This window comes from Pogona vitticeps, chromosome 1, assembly GCF_051106095.1.
Source record: "Pogona vitticeps strain Pit_001003342236 chromosome 1, PviZW2.1, whole genome shotgun sequence".
In the NCBI taxonomy this organism is placed as follows: domain Eukaryota; kingdom Metazoa; phylum Chordata; class Lepidosauria; order Squamata; family Agamidae; genus Pogona; species Pogona vitticeps.
Window position 1 is genome coordinate 332,903,335 of NC_135783.1, and position 19,205 is coordinate 332,922,539.

At 40.2% G+C, this 19,205-nt stretch overlaps 1 protein-coding gene across 6 annotated transcripts; it reads right to left on the bottom strand.

Annotated features, from left to right (window-relative positions):
- Nucleotides 1–1,589: 1,589 nt before the first annotated feature.
- On the bottom strand, nucleotides 1,590–18,931 carry LOC110090675 (alpha-1-antitrypsin). Of its 6 annotated transcripts, none has more exons than XM_020814410.3 (5): nucleotides 13,520–18,931; nucleotides 12,097–12,783; nucleotides 8,015–8,285; nucleotides 3,406–3,553; nucleotides 1,590–1,967 (listed from the first exon to the last, which is right to left on the bottom strand). In XM_020814410.3, the coding sequence occupies exons 2-5, from the start codon at nucleotides 12,764–12,766 to the stop codon at nucleotides 1,764–1,766; spliced, it is 1,293 nt and encodes a 430-aa protein (XP_020670069.3). In that variant the 5' UTR covers nucleotides 12,767–12,783; nucleotides 13,520–18,931; the 3' UTR covers nucleotides 1,590–1,763. The 6 variants fall into 6 exon arrangements, with proteins under 6 accessions (XP_020670069.3, XP_020670067.3, XP_020670068.3 ...); XM_020814408.3 differs by having other exon boundaries at nucleotides 12,097–12,786; XM_020814409.3 differs by having other exon boundaries at nucleotides 13,422–18,931.
- Between the last annotated feature and the right edge of the window lie 274 nt (nucleotides 18,932–19,205).

Genomic DNA, 19,205 nt, shown 5'->3' on the forward strand with positions numbered 1-19,205 from the left:
TGGAAATGATTTGGCTAACCAATCCAACTATATTTTTCAGCTCTCTACATTTTATATGGTTGCCTCAAGTCAGACAGTATCCCAAAAATACTAGCAAAATCCCTGTATTAAAGCTGTGTAAGTTTTTCAGAGCGATCCCAAGCTTCAATTGACCCAAATGAATTATGCCCTTTTTGCATAGTTATTTTGTTTTATATATATATACACATATTTTATATATTTACATATATATTTGTCTTCTCAAGAGGGCCAAAAGTGGCTTACAAATTTAAAACAAATACAGTGGTGCCCTGCAAGATGATGTTAATCCATTCCATTGAAATAGCTGTTTAGCGAAAACATCGTCTTGCAAAAAGCGTTTCCCCTTTGGAATGCATTGAAATCTGTTTAATGCATTCCAATGGGGAAAATAGTTGTCATTTTGTGAAGATCGCCCATAGGGAAGCTATTTTGCGAAGCCACTGATCAGCTGTAAAAATCGTCGTCTTGCGAAGCATCGCTCCTGAAAAAAAAACCCGTCTTGCGAAGCATGGACTGAAACATCATCTAGCGAAAATGGTCCATAGGAAACACTGTTTTGCAAAGTACAATGGTGATCGCAAAAACTCATCGTCATGCAGATTTGTCGTTTTGTGGGGTCATCTTCTAGCGGGGCACTACTGTATTAAAATTAAATTAACTTGGGGGGGGGGAAACAGCAGTCCAGTTTTTAAGACCTACCAGCCAGTTACTGAGAAGAATTGCATTTGAAGAGAATGGTCTTATGGAAAAACAACAAACAGGAAATCAGACTGGAAAGTGGGGGAGGGGGTTCCATAGCTTGGGGGCCACGACAGAAAAGGTCCATCTCTCATGTCCTCATCAAATGAACTTGCGGGGTTAGTGGGACTGAGAGAAAGGCCTCTTCTGATGACTTTGAATCCTGGGCAAGCGAATAAAGGGAGACATGGCCTTTCACATAGCTTGGTCCTAAGTCATTCCGTGTTTCATAGGTCAAAATCAGCACTTTGAATTGTACCTGGAAACACACCAGCAGCCAGTGGAGCTGGGAGTTACTGGGAGATTATTTGATACCTGTTACTAGCTCCTGTAACAATCTGGCAGTGGCATTTTTGGCCCATTGAAATGCCAGAATACTTTCCAAAGGCAGTCCCATGTAGAGCTGATTACAGTAGTTCTTATGGTGCATGAGTGCCTCTCCCTGTTCCTGTCATTAAACATACAATAATAACAAAACAGATAGCTAACAACTCACTGCCCTTCTAGGACACTCAAACCCGCAGCCGAGGTCGTCCATGTTTCCCTGCCTAATAGTAGAGCCAGCCATGTAGCAGAGCTATTAGCTTGTCACATTGCTCTTTTATACTTCTTATGACAAAATTTTTCTGATTCCATATTATCTACGTTGTCCCATATGAAATAAATAAACCAGAGACATTGAGAACTATGCCTAATCTTTCTGTTATGGCCCCACTAATTTCTCTCCAGAGGGATTATCTGGCATTGTTATAGGCCTTAGGTTAAACAAGATATGCTTCAGCCTCAAATTAATTATGTACAGAGTTAATCTACAAGATTACAGCCACAAATTTGAGATTTAAAAATATTTTTATTATAAAAATGCTTTGTTCCCATTGCCTTGCCCATTCCTCCATAAAACAAATGGTTATAGCCCTATTAGGGCTAGGTGAGTTAAATTGCACAGTATGTAAGAAGCCCATTTTTAAAGCCACCCAAATGAGCTGCCATTTTCCTTCTAACACTCATCCTTTCTTTGGGTTCACAATTTTCGCTATGAAGAGGATGCTGCTTGTTTGCTGATGAACAATCATAATCAGGAAGGGTCTGTCAAATCGGATGGTATGTAGAGGGTAAGATGGAGCAGAACGAAGCATAAACTCTATAGTGGTAACAGCTGCTGCCTCCGTGCCACTTTCATTAATATCCAGTAGAGCCTTGTGAATAACCTGTGGGGAAAGGACAACATTTGACTGCCTACAGGCCACACCCTCCAATATTCTTCAGGAAATATAAAGGCAGTCTCGTGATAACTCTTCCAGTTACAATTAGTCAAAGGAAATACTCCACACACCAGCCCGATCTAGGCATTAAGCCTGAATCTGTATAGGGCTGAATAGATGTTGGGGGAATTGTGTGTGTGTGTGTGTGTGTGTGTGTGTGTGTGTGTGTGTGTGTGTGTGTGTGTGTGTGTGTGTGTGTGTGTGTGTGTGTGTGTGTGTGTGTGTGTGTGTGAGAGAGAGAGAGAGAGAGAGAGAGAGAGAGAGAGAGAGAGAGAGAGAGAGAGAGAGAGAGAGAGAGAGAGAACATGAAAGCACCACTTGATTACACCTCCTCACCCTATAGTCCCTTTATGGTGAAGAATTCTTTCTTTCTTTAATGCCAACGTCTGAGGCAAAGTAACAGCAGTAGCAACAACAACTGTAATAGAAGTAGAAGTACTAGTATATTTTTATTCTTCCTTTCAGTGAAATCTTTTCCATGTTGACTCAAATGCAAGTTCATTGAGCTGTACCAAAATGCCAGTTATCGTATATAATGCATATAGAACTTGGTATCTTGTGAAAAATAAAACATGTTTATCCTTAAATGTGGGTGTTCATGAAAGTTTTTGTCAAGAAAAAAAGAAGATTGGTGTGGAAGGAGGATGGAATAGCCTTCTGAATGAACATATATGAAACAGTTATAGACTAGAACTAGGTGGAGCCCCACATTTAACTGTAAGATTTCTGTGACTGAAAAATGAAACAAGAATAATCAGTTGTATATTTGCAATAGCTTACTACAAAGGAGTAAGCAAAACAATATCAAAATAACGCCTCTGTTTCAGTCATAAGTTATATGTTTCCTTGTGGTCCACAGAAGTAGTTTTAATCAAATGCTTTTGTAAAAGCTCAGATGAAGCTGTGAAGATTTCTTTGTTGGGATTTTTTTAATGCATTGGGTGGCCGGGAATGGATAATCTTAAAAACATAAGGCTCAAAGTCACAGAGATCCCATGTTAGAAAAGTTTTACAATGAAATATGGGAGGAGACGGCTGCTAATGTTAAAATTAGATTCTGTCAGGTACATTGTTATGATTTCAGGTTAGAACAGGGACTGTCCAGTTTAAAGACACAAACAAATTCATTTGCTACCAGGAATTGTCCCCATTTTTCAGCAAACCAAACCATGTTCTCAGTAGGTAGGAAACAAACAGAGGTCGTTTTTATATTTATTCATGTATTTCCATTACTATGCCATCCCATTAGCGTTGCCAGTCTCTGGAAGGTTCATAATATACATTATATTAACAGACCGTTTAAAAAACCCTATAAACCTAGATGAAAAGTATTAATTCCAAGGGAAATAGGATGGAAGTTGTTAGAAACAACTCATATACTTACTTTAGAAACCTTCAAGTTGAGTTCTCCAGTAATTCTAGACAGATCGGCAGTGTCATTAAAGACGGCAGTAATGCCCATTTTTTGCAACAAGTCTTTGACATCATATGATGCAGAAATTGAAAATTTGGGGATGAAGAGACGTATAGTCCTGTTTTAAAAAAATCCCTGAGATATTAAAATGTTGGTCTTTAGCAGAACTCAGAATACTGTATTTTAAAAGAAACATGATGTGTTTGTTACTCAGCCATCCTACTTGGTAGCCAGGTTACCGTTATCAATAACAACACTAACTTATCATTGTCAATGCTCTGATCAAGAAATTTGACGTTGCATGCATTATTGATGAAACCTGGACAATTGTATGAAACCTGGAAAAAACATCCTGTCAAAATGACTCAACACTACCTTCCTGTAGCTTTCTGCCAGCCTCTAAACTTACACAGTTTACTTTAACAGCTATCTTAAAACTAGAAATGGACACAAACTGGCACAGTGGTAGTTTGTGATTCATTGGTGTCCACAACCAGGAACCACACAAATTCTTTTACGAAACAAACCAGGTTGTGGTTCATTTGGTTCAGGCCTATCTCTAAATGAAGTGTGGGGGGGGACCTTCTATGTAGCTGAGCTGCACAGGAAGCTCACCCCTTCATGACTTTTCCGATCCTGCACCCCCCTTCATAGGCCACAGCACCTCCCTCACTTTCCTCCCTGCCACTGCCGCTGCTGCTGCTTACCAGCTGAACAGGACAGTAGGCTGTCTGGGGCCTGGTTTCTGCCTCAATGCTTTCTGGGAGGCTTAGGGTATTGTGGGATGGTATTCTGTAGTGCTTTGAGGGTTCCCTGTAGAGATAGGGATATTCGTATTTGTTAACAAATATGAATATCCACATCCCAGGGGCACCTAATGTGGGTTTGGCCCTCAGAACCGGCCTGTCCACTTATGCGCCTCCAGCCTCCTGCTCTTCTCACCTATCATGGAAGTAGCTCCCCCCATCTCCCTGGTCCTCCCACCCACTGCCTGCACTTCCCACAATGCAGTGGTGCCTCGCTTAACGATTGCCTCGTTAAACGATGAAACTGCTATACAATGACTGTTTTGCGATTACTTTTGCGATCGCAAAATGATGTTTTAATAGGCAAAATCCGCTTCGCGGCGATCAGTTCCCTGCTTTGGGAACTGATTCTTCTCATTACAATGTTTTTAAAACAGCTGATCAGTGGCTTCAACATGGCCACCCACTGTGTAAAATGGCTCCCCGCTGTGTTTTTGGACAGTTTCCTCTCTATACAGGCACCGAAAATGGCCACACCTATGGAGGATCTTCGCTGGACGGTGAGTTTTTCAGCCCACTTAACGAGGATTTCGCTCTACAGCGATTTCACTGGAACTGATTATCCTCGTTAAGCGAGGCACCACTGTATCCTAAAGCAGGGGTCCCCAACCACTGGTCCGTGGCCTTAGCAGGACCAGGCCACGGAGACTGATTTCCCGCCCCCTGCACACACGGCTCGCCCACCCAGGTGCCCCGCCCACCTGCATGTGTGCACAGGTGCATCATGCTGCACCCATGCATGTGCATGAGTGTGCCCTACTCACAGGTGAGTGTGCCACATCCACCCGCGTATGCGTGAGAGTGCACCACCCCCACCTGTGAGTGTATCTGGCTCACCCACGCGAGTGCACCATGCGCCCCGTGAGCAGGGGGGTCACCCCACACATGGACCCCACCCCCCAACCATTCTGCAGTTAGGAAAAGGTTGGGGACCATTGCCCTAAAGCACTGGGGCAGAAAGTAGTTCTCCAGACAGTCTACTGTCCTACTCAGCTGATCAGCAGCAGCAGTAGCAGAAGAGAGGAGGAGGAGGAGGAGCCCCAGAACCGTTAAGGTAGGTGCTGGGGCCCAAGAAGGGGGCTTTCTGAAGAGAGGAAATGAAGCAAAACAAAATGCCAAGAATGAAAAAATTAGGTGTTTCATCTTAAGAATATAAGATGGATCAGGCCAAAGGCCCATCTAGTCCAGCTTCCTGTATCTCACAGTGGCCCACCAGATGCCTCTGGGAAAACATGAGACAAATAGATAAACTGTTTCCTGATACCCCCCTTCCCAGCACATCTTGCTTTGTGAAAGTGTGGTTCCCTGAACTGCCCACGAAATGAAACAGGAACTGGTCAGGTTCATGGGGGTTTTTGGGCTCATATTTTGTTTCATGTCCATCTCTACTTAAAACCAGCAGCTACCAATTCTGAATTTAGAACCTGGGCCTAGAATCGCAAGACCCCTTGTGATTCTAAGGACTGTATTGCCTATGGATCATGCCATGGCCGCTCCAACCATTTTTGGACAGGGATGATCTGGCTTCCCTAGTTCATGCACTGCTAACCTCCAGTTTAAACTACTGCAGTATACAAAATATAGAGATGTTCTCCAAGATGGATACCGCAGGAAGTGCCCTATGTGGCAGCTCAGTGGGTTAGGTATCTGGCTACAGAGTCAGAGACTGGGAATTCATGGCCTGGGAGAAAAGCCAGCCCACAGTATGTGGCCTTGGGAAATAATAATAATAATAATAATAATAATAATAATAATAATAATAATAATAATAATAATAATAATAATAATAATAATAATAATAACAACAACAACAACAACAACAACAACAACAACATTATTATTATTATTATTATTATTATTATTATTATTATTATTATTATTATTATTATTATTATTATTATTATTATTATTATTATTATTATTATTATTATTATTATTATTATTATTATTATTATTATTCCAGGTACATCTCTGAGAACCATATGACAAAGGCAGTGAAAGAATTGTCCAGGTTGTCAATATATTACTGCTCTCAATTCAAGGCTTTAATACTGACTATCAAAGCCCTAAATGGCTTGAGAACAAGGTATTTGCTAGACCACTTTTGGAAGCTATCCACTATGTTCCACCACTGAGAACAACATATCATATGAAGATGCAGAGGAAGATAGTCCATTCCATTCAGTTTATGCCACGGAGTGCAGACAACCTGGATACCATTTGCAAAATGGAGGTAAAACAACAGTGAATGTATTGTACTCCAGGAGGCACTGGAAGACAGGAGGGCCTGGTGTGCTCTGGCCCATGGGGTTGCGAAGAGTCGGACATGGCTTAATGACTAAACAACAACAAAATGTATTGTACACACATCAGAAACCACAAGTCTGCAGTCTTGATCCAAGAAACTGGAACAACCAATGGTCAGGCACTTTAATTGAGAACATCAAAACTTGTGTGATTTGTCAGTGACTGGATTACAAATACCATCAGATCTAAGTCATTAGAAAAAGAAAACTTCTAGATTTTTAGGTTTCACAGCTGCAATCTAAAGGACACCTGGTATCATCCATCTATTTCAGAATACTCTGATCAGTGTGTTAGTATAATGTTGAATAAACATACTTTTATTCAGAGGAACTGAGGAAGGCAGTAGCTGAATTATCTTGATTATTGATTTTTTTTATTTCCCCCCATCTTGAACTATATTATAATTGTTGCTTTTTATTTTATGATACTGTTTTTATTCTATTTTTGTGGAAGACAGGAGGGTCTGGCATGCTCTGGTCCACGGGGTCACGAAAAGTCAGACATGACTAAATGACTAAACAACAACAATTCTATTTTTATTGTTAGCTGTCCAGAGTAGACATGTGTCTAGATGGGCGGGGTATAAATAAATAAATAAATAAATAAATAAATAAATAAATAAATAAATAAATAAATAAATAAATAAATAAATAAATAAATAAATAAAATTTTATTTTTTTCTGTTTTATATTGGTTTTAAGAGAAATGTTGGCAATTTGTGCCATGCTAAATAAAAGCAAGAATGTTGTTTAATATATACAGTGGTGCCCCGCTAGACAATTACCTCGCAAAACGGTTTATTCACTAGATGATGAGTTTTTGTGATCGCTATAGCACTTCGCAAAACAGTGTTTCCTATGGGTGATTTTCGCTGGACGATGTTTCGGTCCATGCTTCGCAAGACAGTTTTTCTGGGGACCATTTTTCACAAGACGATTTTGACAGCTAGGTCCGCGACTCGCAAAATGGTTTTCCTATGGGCAAATTTTCACAAAACGGTGACGATTTTTCCTCATTAGAACACATTAAATGGATTTCAATGCATTCCAATGGGGAACCGCATTTCACAAGACAATGTTTTTGCAAAACAGTGATTTTCATGGAACGAATTAACATCGTTTTGCGGGGCACCACTGTATATAAAACGGTGTTTACATCATGTGTGTGTGTATATGTGTGTGTGTGTGTGTGTGTGTGTGTGTGTACATATATATACATACACACACACATACACACACACACACATATATACACAGACATATAATATATATACCTGTATACATATGTATATGTGTACTGTACATGTAAATTTATTCAGATTTATACCACCCATTAAGTGAACATGCCACTATTCTGGGTGGCTTACAAAATATTAAAACCATATAAAACCATATTAAAAGAAAACAAACAAACCCTACCACCACCCCCTAATAATATTGCAAATATAGTACAGCAAAAGAGCTTACTCATGCAAAAAAGATTTGGTCCATTTGCTTAGACTTTCTTTCCTCAAAGCACTCTCCACATGTGCCATTTTTCCTTCATCTGGCAGAATGAAGAATGCGGTGGCATCTCCTTTGTAAGGAAGCTCCACTATCCAGGAAGAGAGATCTTCGTCGTGAACAAACTTGTAGTAGCCTTTTCGATGCATTAGGTTGACTTTCACGGTAGTGTTCGCATCTATGAAGAAGTCTCTTTCCCTGATAAGGTGAGTATCAAAAGGGTTTTCCCAGTAAGCTTGGGAAAAAAAAAGATTAAGGAACAGTATAGTGTGAATACTTAATATCCGAAAGGCAATGTTGTACACAGTAGCTATGCATTTAACCATAAAGGTTAAGGGTGTGTGTGTGTCTTAATTTAATAGCTGTGACACATCACTATTATGACTAATCAAATGTCACATAATTGGGAGCAATCTTTCAAGTTCTGCAGAATTCCTTATTAAGCTAGATGGTACAAAAACTAGTGTTTTTTTTTTTTAAAAGGAACAATAAGTTATAAAACATGGGCTAGAAGATGTCCAGAAGGTATGCATTTTGGATCCAGTCTTGAAGATGACAAGGACAAAGTGAACAAATTAGTCAATAATAGATATAGCAACTAAATGATTAAACTAACATTTCAGAAGCTAAAATGATTGAGACTATTCTATTTTGTACATATCGTCAGAAGGACAGATTCACTGGAAAAGACAATAAGGTTAGAAAAAGTCAAGATGATACCTGACAGGCTGGTATCTGGTATTCCTGCATTGAGCAGGGGGTTGGACTCGATGGCCTTGTAGGCCCCTTCCAACTTCACTTTTCTATGATTCTATGATCACAATTTGATCATAATTCACCTGTGTTGGCACATTTGCACAGTCTGCCTGGATGCTTCCAGGCCTAGTTCAAGGTGCTTAGCCTGACATTTAAAGCCCTTAAAAGGTTTAGGACCTTGTTACTTATATGAGAACCTCTCCTTCAAAACGTCTACCCATCCCACCCACACCTCTTATACTGGGATGCTATGGATGATGACCCCAAGGGAGGCCCAGAAATCTGCCACCTGAAACGAGGTCTCCTCTGTGGTGGCTGCATTGCTGTGGAACACTTCCCATTAGAAGTGCAAGTAGCCTCATCCCTTCTAGGTATTAGCAGACAATTTAAAACCGGGATGTTTTCACAAGCCTTTCATTTCCTTACTCAAGATTAATCTTGTTTTGAGTAGTTGTATTTTTCAGCTCATGAACTTGTCTTTATCTAGTGCCCATTATTATTATATTTTGTACCCTACATTTTTTACAATTGCTATTTCCTTTTTTTTGGTATTAATCATTTTATTTTTAGATATTATGTTTTCTGTACTCTGTTTCACTTGAATTTTATTACTGCTTTATTATATGTTTATACTATGTTATTTTGATTTGTTTGCTGCCCAGAGTAATTGCCTTGCTACTAGTTGGACAGGATAAAAGTAAAATAAAATAAAATAAAATAAATAATACAAAACCAGGAAGATCCAACATAAAACAGACTGGCTTAATGAAGCAAGCTATGGTCTTGCATTGCTGAGATGCTAGCAGGGCTGTATATGATAGGTTTCCATTAAACAGAAACAACTTGAGAGTAAGGTAAAAGTAAAGGTTCCCCTTGACAATTTTTGTCCAGTCGTGTCCGACTCTAGGGGGCGGTGCTCATCCCCATTTCCAAGCCATAGAGCCAGCATTTTTGTCCGAAGACAATCTTCCGTGGTCACATGGCCAGTGCGACTTAGAAACGGAACGCCGTTACCTTCCCACCGAGGTGGTCCCTATTTATCTACTTGTATTTGCATGCTTTCAAACCGCTAGGTTGGCGGGAGCTGGGACAAGCGACGGGCGCTCACTCCGTCGCGTGGATTCGATGTTACGACTGCTGGTCTTCTGACCCTGCAGCACAGGCTTCTGCGGTTTAGCCCGCAGCGCCACCACGTCCCTTAACTTGACTACCTAACAGCAAGTGTACATATATTTTTGAAAAAATACTATTACCCTCACATAGTGACAGCGAACCTTTTTGGGCCCGAGTACCCAAACTGAAAACAAACAAACAAACCAGTGGGCAGTGGGCTGCGATGGCGGTGGAACTGGAAGTGGCAGTGGTGTAATTGGAAGTGGCGGTGGAAGGGGGAATCCCAGGCAGGGAGATGCCTCAAGACCCCACTCCAGATCCACCACCAGCGCCTGCTGCTCCAGATCCTGGGCCGCCACAGATAATCTCTCCCCCCCACCCCCGGTCACAACAAAAACATGCTGATCACCCTATCTCCTGAAAAAAGACAAAAGCTGTTCCCACAGCTATAAATACTCAACTATCCAACAAACATCAACAGAGCAAGGACAGAGTTCCTACTCCAGTCCTCTGAAAACAGCGGCCACAGAGACTGGCGAAACGTCAGGAAGAACAACCTTCAGAACACGGCCAAAGAGCCCTAAAAACCCACAACAACCATCAAAAATATTTTCTCAATGTTGTAAATGAAAAATACATACCGTCTCAAAAGTCACTTTAGAAAGTTACTCAAAATCTATTAGAATACATATCCTTAGATATAATAAAAGCAAAAATCACACCATAGAGACGAAGGTCTTCGTATACAAATATCCCCGCACAAGTGGAAATAACTGTCCATTCACAATTTCGGCGCTGCTGCTGGCTCCGCAAAGGCTTCCTATTGCACTGTTGCCTCCAGTGGTAGGAGGTGGGGTGACAAGCCTCTTTGCTAGGTCAGAGAGTGGCTAATCCATTGCGGAGAACAGCAGGATCGGAAGCCTCCGTGGAGCTGGTGGCAGTGGCAAAATCGTGAGTGGACAGTCCCGCCCAATGGGGCTGGACCCTCGTTATTTCCACCTGTGTGTGGATATTCATATTCTTATATGAATACCTCCATCTCTAATTAACATTATTATTATCCCTCCTGGCAGAGATTCCCTTCCCTTAAAAAAAAAATAAAAAAAAATCTGTGTGTCTTCTCTGTGACTAAAATCTATCTTATTTATAACCTTGAATTTTCAGAGTAGCCAAAACAAATTTTGCCAAGCCTCTGAGTTCTCAAGAGGTTACATCTCAACATCTTATTCCTTTCATCTGCCTGGACCCTAGGATCCTGGCTCTCAAGGGCTTGAGTATCGAAGCATTCCTCCCATGTTTTAACAGAGGTTAATATAGTTCAACGAGTGCAATGCAATATGGCTGTTTCATATTCATTTCTATTATTTTCATTCCATGAAATGTTTGAAATAAATTTAAATTTATTATTTTCTCATGCCAAATAACTCTAAATAAATTTATAACTGGCATAGTAAACTAATTCTTTCTTAAGAAAGAAAGAAAAAAGAAAATGTAGAATACAAATCCTACCTAGTGAACATTATGCAAGTCCTGCCCTTTACACTTATAAAACATGGCTGGCTGCAATATCTACACCATGCCGCGATCTCAGTCTGAGCCCTCCCTAGTACTTCAGTGGTTAGAGTGTTGTGGGGAAAACCTGAGATATGTTTCTTCAATGTCAATTGCTGGTGAAAAACTTTTAAAACCCATGAATGCCAAGTAGAATGTGAAGGATCTGTGAGAGTGCTGCTCCATCCTATGAGTGAGTGACCAGCAGATCTTTGCTGGACCATGTATTCACCCTGGAATCATATAAATACTCCTGATTGCAGAGTTCTCTGAAGGCTTTTTTTTTTGTCCCTAATAAATATCCTATATGGGGAAAATAGGTTTATAGCCTGCATAGTATGGGTTTTAAGAACTCCCTGTGCAATCTTCACAAGATAGTAATGAAAAAGGAAACCTATTCTCATTTGCTTCTTACTCAGGCTGTAGAACTGCAAATATATGGGCATAAAACACTCAGGATGGATCCTGGAAGCTCTCTATGTAGCACTGCAAGGAAAGGTGGCAGAGAGGCATGACAGAAATATTTTCCATTGTCCTTTCCTTATTCCTGAAACTCCCTGAACAACACTGTGATGCTCACATCCCAGAACGGTGGCTGAGGCATAAATATGAGCCCTTCAACTTACCTTTGAAGAAGATGTAGTTCACAAGAACCATGACAGTGCATGGGTCAAGTTCCTCAAGAGCATAGGCTATTTTTCCATGAGTTTTGTTCTGCACATAGTCATTGATCTGTTTTTTGGCCACCCTGGAGACGTTGAAGTCGGTAGGGAAGACGTTAGCTTCATACAAGGCTTGAGCATCCTCCACAAACGCAGGCAGGAATTTCAAAGACTTTTCTATGAACAAGGCATTGCCTGTGTTCACCTGTGCTTTGTTATCTGGTTGGTTAAGCACACGGATGAGCTGGCGGAATCCTTCATGTATCTCCTTCTCATTCATTTCCAATAGGTTGAAAGCAAGTCCTCTGTAAATCTCATCATGGGTTACAGATTTGGCACCTAACGCCAACAATGAAAAAGCTGTGGAGATGCTGAGCGGAGAGAAAAATATATTTTTGCCTGTTGCATCTGCAGCTATATTTCTGTAGAAGTTGAACGCAAAGTCACCATTACTGGGAATTATCTTACGATAACGCGTGGACTTCTCTCCCTGTTCTTCTGCCGAAAGCAAATGTTGATATTCAGGGGAAATGTCGGCTTCATGATCATCTTTATAATCATGGCGTCCTGGGAGGTGATGACAACGGACTTGAAGACTAATCAGTAACAAGGAGAGGTGGATGATGGACTTCATTGGGCTTTGAAAGTCTTCTGCTAATAGTCCCCATAGAAGACATTAGAGGATCAATCCAGAAATACATAGGAATTCTGCAATAACGGTGGACTGTGCCTAGATCTATACATTTACACAACATAAATAATTCACTTTTCCTGTGAGTAGCATAAAAACGAATGTTAAAAGTTAGTGAAACTGAATTGCATACTGAGTGTAAGACTGTATTCACAATTGTTCTTTTCAATATTTCGCGATTACTGTCTTTTCAATAACGAAAACTAGACATTGAAACAATATTTGTTTGATAGGAGGCTCCATTCAATGCATTTGATCAATTTGATTTATCGAAACATTAGATTGATTTAGGGTGAAATCCAACAATGTGCGAGGAAATATACATTCTCGCTAGAAGGATTTCCTCTTATTCTCCCCTAGGCCACCACAGAAAATCCCTTTGTACCCTCGCAGACATGCTCCACAGGATCCACTAACCACCAGGGCCAATTCTGAGACTGGGGAGGGGGGTGGGGCAGTCTCACTTCCCTATTCTCCTAACAGAAGCTATTTTAGTAATGGGAGGGGTTAACCCACAAAAGGGAATGAATTAATGCTGAGTATTGTGCAAAAAGTTTTATTAACAGTAGGGTAAGGCTGCAGTCATTAAACCACTTACCTGGAAGTAAGCCTCACTCAGATTAATGGGACTAAATGCTGAGCAGATACATATAGATGGTATTGTCAGAGCAAGAGAAACCCACCCTCCATACTTACAGGTTTCCAAAATCTTCCTATGTCACTCTAGTCATCTATGATCCTCTTTGATCTGTAATTTATATACCGGACTTGTACCCAATATTTGTTATTAACTATTAAGCAGAACAAACAGGGATTACCAAAGGCAGTCGGAGCAAAATGTGAAGCAATTGATTTGTAGTTTACTTTCGACCTTTGAACAGTGGTATCAGTACTCAGTTAGGGGTCAAAGTCAAACTAAATAAATTCCTCACTTTAGTGATCACAGACCATTCATTTTGGAGCCCATTTTCTCACTGTGGCTTTAGAAGATTGTGAACTGACTTCTCTAATGACAGCAAAGCTTCTACACCTCACAATTTTCTCTGCTGCAGCAGTGGAAGAAAGTGTCACATCAAATGCAGCCTCTCAAGTGGTATTCTATTCCAGAGCCCAAAGACCCTTTAAGTGTGGGGATACTGCTACTACACTAAACGAGACTGATGGAAGCTGTAAAATATCTGGGCAGGTCAAACTTCCTTTACCTCACCATACCCAGTAAGGCTATATGAAGCCAGCGTAAAAACAATGCTGTGTGGCTCCTTCTACCTTGAGGTGTAAAGGATTCAAACAAAGAACCTTCATTTTATACATCTTTGGGGACTTGGTGCAGTTCTACAACTTTCGTGTCTCTTGGAATCCTAAACTATTCTATCATTACCATGTCTCTCAGTGGCTTTATTTTTGCAAGCTATTTACTTACATTTAGATCCAACAAGTCCCTTTCCATGAATGGAAATGCTTCTTGAATTTGTAGAAGAGACTGAAGATTGAATCACCCATTAAGGGAAATGACTAATTCTTACTACTATAATTCCATCCATCCCTTTCAGGCCTATATTTCCTTTAAAGCTCCTTGAACAATTAGACTAGCAAATGAAGCCATTGATTACTTTTCAGTAACCAATCATGAAATCAAGCCATTTTGTAACATGAAAGGTGAGGTAAACTCAGAATGAAGATAAGTCTTTTTTCCTTTTAAGGAAGTGTTTCCTCTAATAAAATGCTAACTATATCATCTAGTTTGATACATGTATTCCCACGGCAGGAAAAGGGGGGGAAATCCAACAGTTCTTGCTTTCCCCACAATTTCAAACTGATAATCACTTATAAAAAACAAAAGATGAAACCCCCCCCCCCAAAAAAAAAACCCACTTAGTGCCGGACTTAAGCCAAATGTTTATCATGCCAATATTTTAAAACTAAATATGACCAGAGATGAAGGCACTTCTACATGCATTGCTTGAAGGTAAGGGAAAAGAGTAATGGATGGGAGGTGGGATTTGGTGATCTTATTACGGAATCCCTCCGACATGCGAATTATGATGTCTTTTCCAAAATTACTGTTCAGATTTTTTTATTTTTTGTACCCTTAGTTTCCATACATCAGAGGTGACTTGATGGCGAGCAACAGCAACAGCAACTTTAAACTGTTAAAGGTTTTTTCTATAGCAAAGGTTATGATCAATGTAATAGTCTGAAGCTTTAAATGGTGGGTTCAGTTGTAATAGATTACCTTGTCTTGATCAGGTTTTCATATGTGTTCGCACCCTGGTAAGCTTTATATAGAATATAGAAAGGACTGTCGCTGGAGCCTGCAATTTACTTTGACTTAAAACAAAAATATTTTTGAAAGAGGTAGCCATGTTAGTCTGTGGTAGCATAACATCCAAAAACAAAAGAAATATTTTAAAAAGAATAAAACATGTATTTAATATGAGCTTTCTAGGACAAGTTCATGTCCTCATATTATTTTTTCAGGCAGGGTGGTGCTTTTTCTTGCAAGAAAAGACATACTTACTTGCTAGTTTACATATTAATTCCTCTTCCTTCTTTCTCCTGAATGTTTGATCCTGGGTTTGAGAAGTCAGGGAATCAATAGGTAAAAGAAGCAAGGCAGGGAAGGAGGAAAATTGTGTTAGCTAACTTTGTGCATGTTTGTGTTTATGTGTAGAATTGGCTGTGGCAAGTGGACATCCATCCTGTGGCAAAAAAGAGGAGGAAAATGCATTATAAATACCACCAGCGTGTCTTGTTTATCTAGAACAGTGATGGCGAACCTATGGCACACAGGCCACAGCTGGCACGTGGAGACCTCTCCATGGGCTTGTGAGCCAAAAGTCACCAGAGCCCTACCCCCATCCCCAACCCCTGCAGCTGAACCTCAAACTGCACAATTGTAAGCCCCTATGCCTGCTACCTTCCTTAGTTGTGGCACTTGTAAATCAGTTCTTTTAGAGATTGGAGATCAGGCTGCTTTATTGTTTACTGCTGTAGAACAGCCCGGGGCAGTCAATCTGGCTTGTGAATTACTACTTCCGCTGGAGGTGATTGCAAGCAGGAGGGAAGGCTCCAATTAAGGTGGGAAGGTGTTGCAAGAGAGGGATGGGTGGATTCATCAAGTTTGTTTAAATGTAAGATTGTACGAAATTTTGTGTGTGAGAGAGAGATAGAGAGAGAGAGAGACAGAGAGGCTCAAAACTATGAAAAAAGGAACTGATGCAAGCAGGACGGAAGGCTCCAATTAAGGCGGGAAGGAAAGTATGAGAGAGGGACGGGTGGATTCATCAAACTTGTTTAAATGTAATTGTAGAAAAAATTGAGGGAGCAAGGGTGCGTGTGTGTATGAGAGAGAGACTGACTCAAAACTATAAAAAAGGAACCGATGCAAGCAGAACAGAAGTCTCCAAAAGGCAGGAAGGAAGGAGCGAGAGAGGGATGGGTGGATTCATCAAGCTTGTTTAAGTGGAATGAGAAGAAATGGACATAGTGAACCGAAGCAACTGCTTGTTGAAGATTGAGGGAAGAAGGATTTGTGTGTGTGTGTGTGTGTGTGGCACACACACACACACACACACACACACACACACACACACAGAGACTTGACTATTTCATAAAACCATGAAAAAAGGAACCTTCCAAAGTTAATCTCCACTGCATTTAGCTCTGCAGTTTCTGCTGAGCACAGTAGAAGTCTGAAGTGTGTAGCAATCACGTTTCTCTGTTTCTCATCCCCAAAGCAGGCAAGAGTTTCAGAGTTTATTCCCAAAATCTGAATCCCAGTCTTTCTGGGTAAGCCCTTCTCCGATGGGGATTTTATCAAAAGGGCCATGTTGACTGGAAGTAACTTGAAGTGTGGGATTATCTTTTTCATGATTTCCCAAACAAGGATAAAATTATGCAACACATCTCTGAGATGCCATTTAGCATAAATACTGTTAATGATCGAGTCCTGTGTATGGCAAGTGATGTTAATCAGCAACTCACCACTGATTTACAACAGGCAGCCTGTTACGCTATGTGCTTGGATGAAAGCACAGATATAAATAATCATGCAAGGCTAGCAGTAATTTTGCATTATACTGTTGATAATATCATGAGAGAAGAGCTGGTGAAACTATTGTCTTTCCCTGGAAGAACACAAGGGAGAGATATCTGCAATGCTGTGATGGAGGCTTTTTTTGGTCACAAGATGTAAGAGCAGAAGTAGTTTCAGTTACTAGTGACAGGGCACCTTGCATGGTGGGGGGCAACATCTGGTTTCATACAATTCTTTCTTAAAGAAGCTAAACATCCGATCATTCAGTTTCGTTGTATTATACATCAAGAAGCTCTTTGTGCCACAGAAAGCAGCAAAAAATTAGGCGATATCCTCAGAGATGGCACAAAAATGGTGAATTAAATCATGGCTTGTGCTCTTAATGTACGGCAGTTTCAAGAACTCCTCTGTGACATTCAAGGCACAGTATAATACTTTATTTATGTACAATAATGTCCGGTGGCTGAGCAGAGGATGAATCCATAGCTCACTGATATGGCCTGGCTTACCAACCTCATGTTTTTTACAGATTTTACAGCACACTTCAATATACTGAACAAAAAACTGCAAGGTTTAGGGAAAACAGCAGAAAGGATGTTTTGTGACATCAGAACATTTGAGATAAAACTTGAAAGTGGCAGCTGAAATCTAAAAATACATTTGGAAAATTCTACAACATTTACGAACAGTCCTACAAGCCATCAGGAAATCTGCAAGGAATTTCCTAGCATTGTAGCAGCTGCAAAGGAAAATTTCAGGAACAGATTTTTACAGTTCCGCAAGATAGAGACAATCCTGTGTTTTCTTACTTGTCCAGATAAAGCCAAATTTGAAGAACTTGATCTTTCCTGCTTAGTGTGGTTAGATTTTGGAAACCTGGAAATGGAGCTATTGGAATTTCAAGAAAACTGCATCTGGAAAAATAAATTCTATGACCTGCGTGCAACACTGGAGAAAATAGAGTGTGAAGGGATGACAAAGGACAGAACAGTGGGTAGTTCTGAAAATGAAATCCTTGAAGCATGCCGAGTATCTCTTATCAAAAAATGCATGAATATAATCATTTTTAAAGTTTGTTTAAATTACTTGGCTTCAGGCTATGTGTACAATGTATTACTTTAATATTTTTTCCATTTACTGGAGTTAATGGTTATTTTTCAATAAAAAAAGTGTTTTATCATTGAAAGTTCTGTTATGGTGTTTTTCCTTTAAGACAAAAGGTGTTGATTAGTTTAGACAACTGTATGAGTTGTTTTTTCTAAAGTAAAACCACAGTATTCAGATTTAATTGTAGTGTTGGCACTTCGAAATAAATAATTTAGTTTTAGTTGCCGTTTGGGTACTCGGGCTCAAAACGTTTTGCCATCACTGATCTAGAATAAAAAGGTAAAGGTACTGCTGCATCAATAGGAAAATATGCTTTTTAAATTAAATGGTAAAGTAGATGAAAATACAGGAGGGGGGTTCCCATCATCTCTTTCAGTGTCACAACCCACCAAATACATCACAGAGTTATCACCTCAGATAACACTGCCTACAGATCTATAATGACAGGGATAATTAGGAGCATTCCAAATTGTGTCAGAAACAAAAGCCCTAGTACTGTGCCAGAAAGGAACTCTAAAAAGGGGCAGGATAGAGCACTCTAACATGTGCAGACACCATAATTTGATTCAAACCAAACAGCAACAAAAATGATCCAAATAGCAATCCAGACAGGCTTTTGATTCTCTGAAAACAAAAAGCAGAGGGAAACAAACCAGGAAAACAGCAACAACCCTGCTGTGCAGTGCTTGCATGGGAAATATACTTCAGAATGGAACTAACAAAATAAATTGCATTAAAATTGTGGATGTTTACCAAGCTTATTATTATTTTTTAAGTTGAATAGAAAAGAATAAAAGCAGATGTTAGCACTCAGCAGCTTGGATGGGGTTACACTTCCCCCCAAAACAGTCAGGTTCACAGCTTGGGTATGTTCCTGGATTCAGTCCTGACACCTGAGCACACAGGCCTCATTTATTGATTGATTGATTGATTGATTGATTGATTGATTGATTTGATTTGATTTGATTTATACCCCACCCATCTGGCCTGTAAGACCACTCTAGGCGGCTAGAGTCTCAGTAGTGGGCATGAGTGTATTTGCATAGTTAAACCTAGTATACCAGCTGTGCTTGTTCCTTGATATGTCCAATCTACCCACAGTGACACATGCCTTAATTACAGCTCATTTGGATTACTGCAGCAGTCTTTATGTGAGGCTGTCATTGAAGAATGTTAAGGAACTGCCGCTGGTTCAAAATGGTGCAGCCAGACTTCTGACTGCTTACAAGGAACATATTA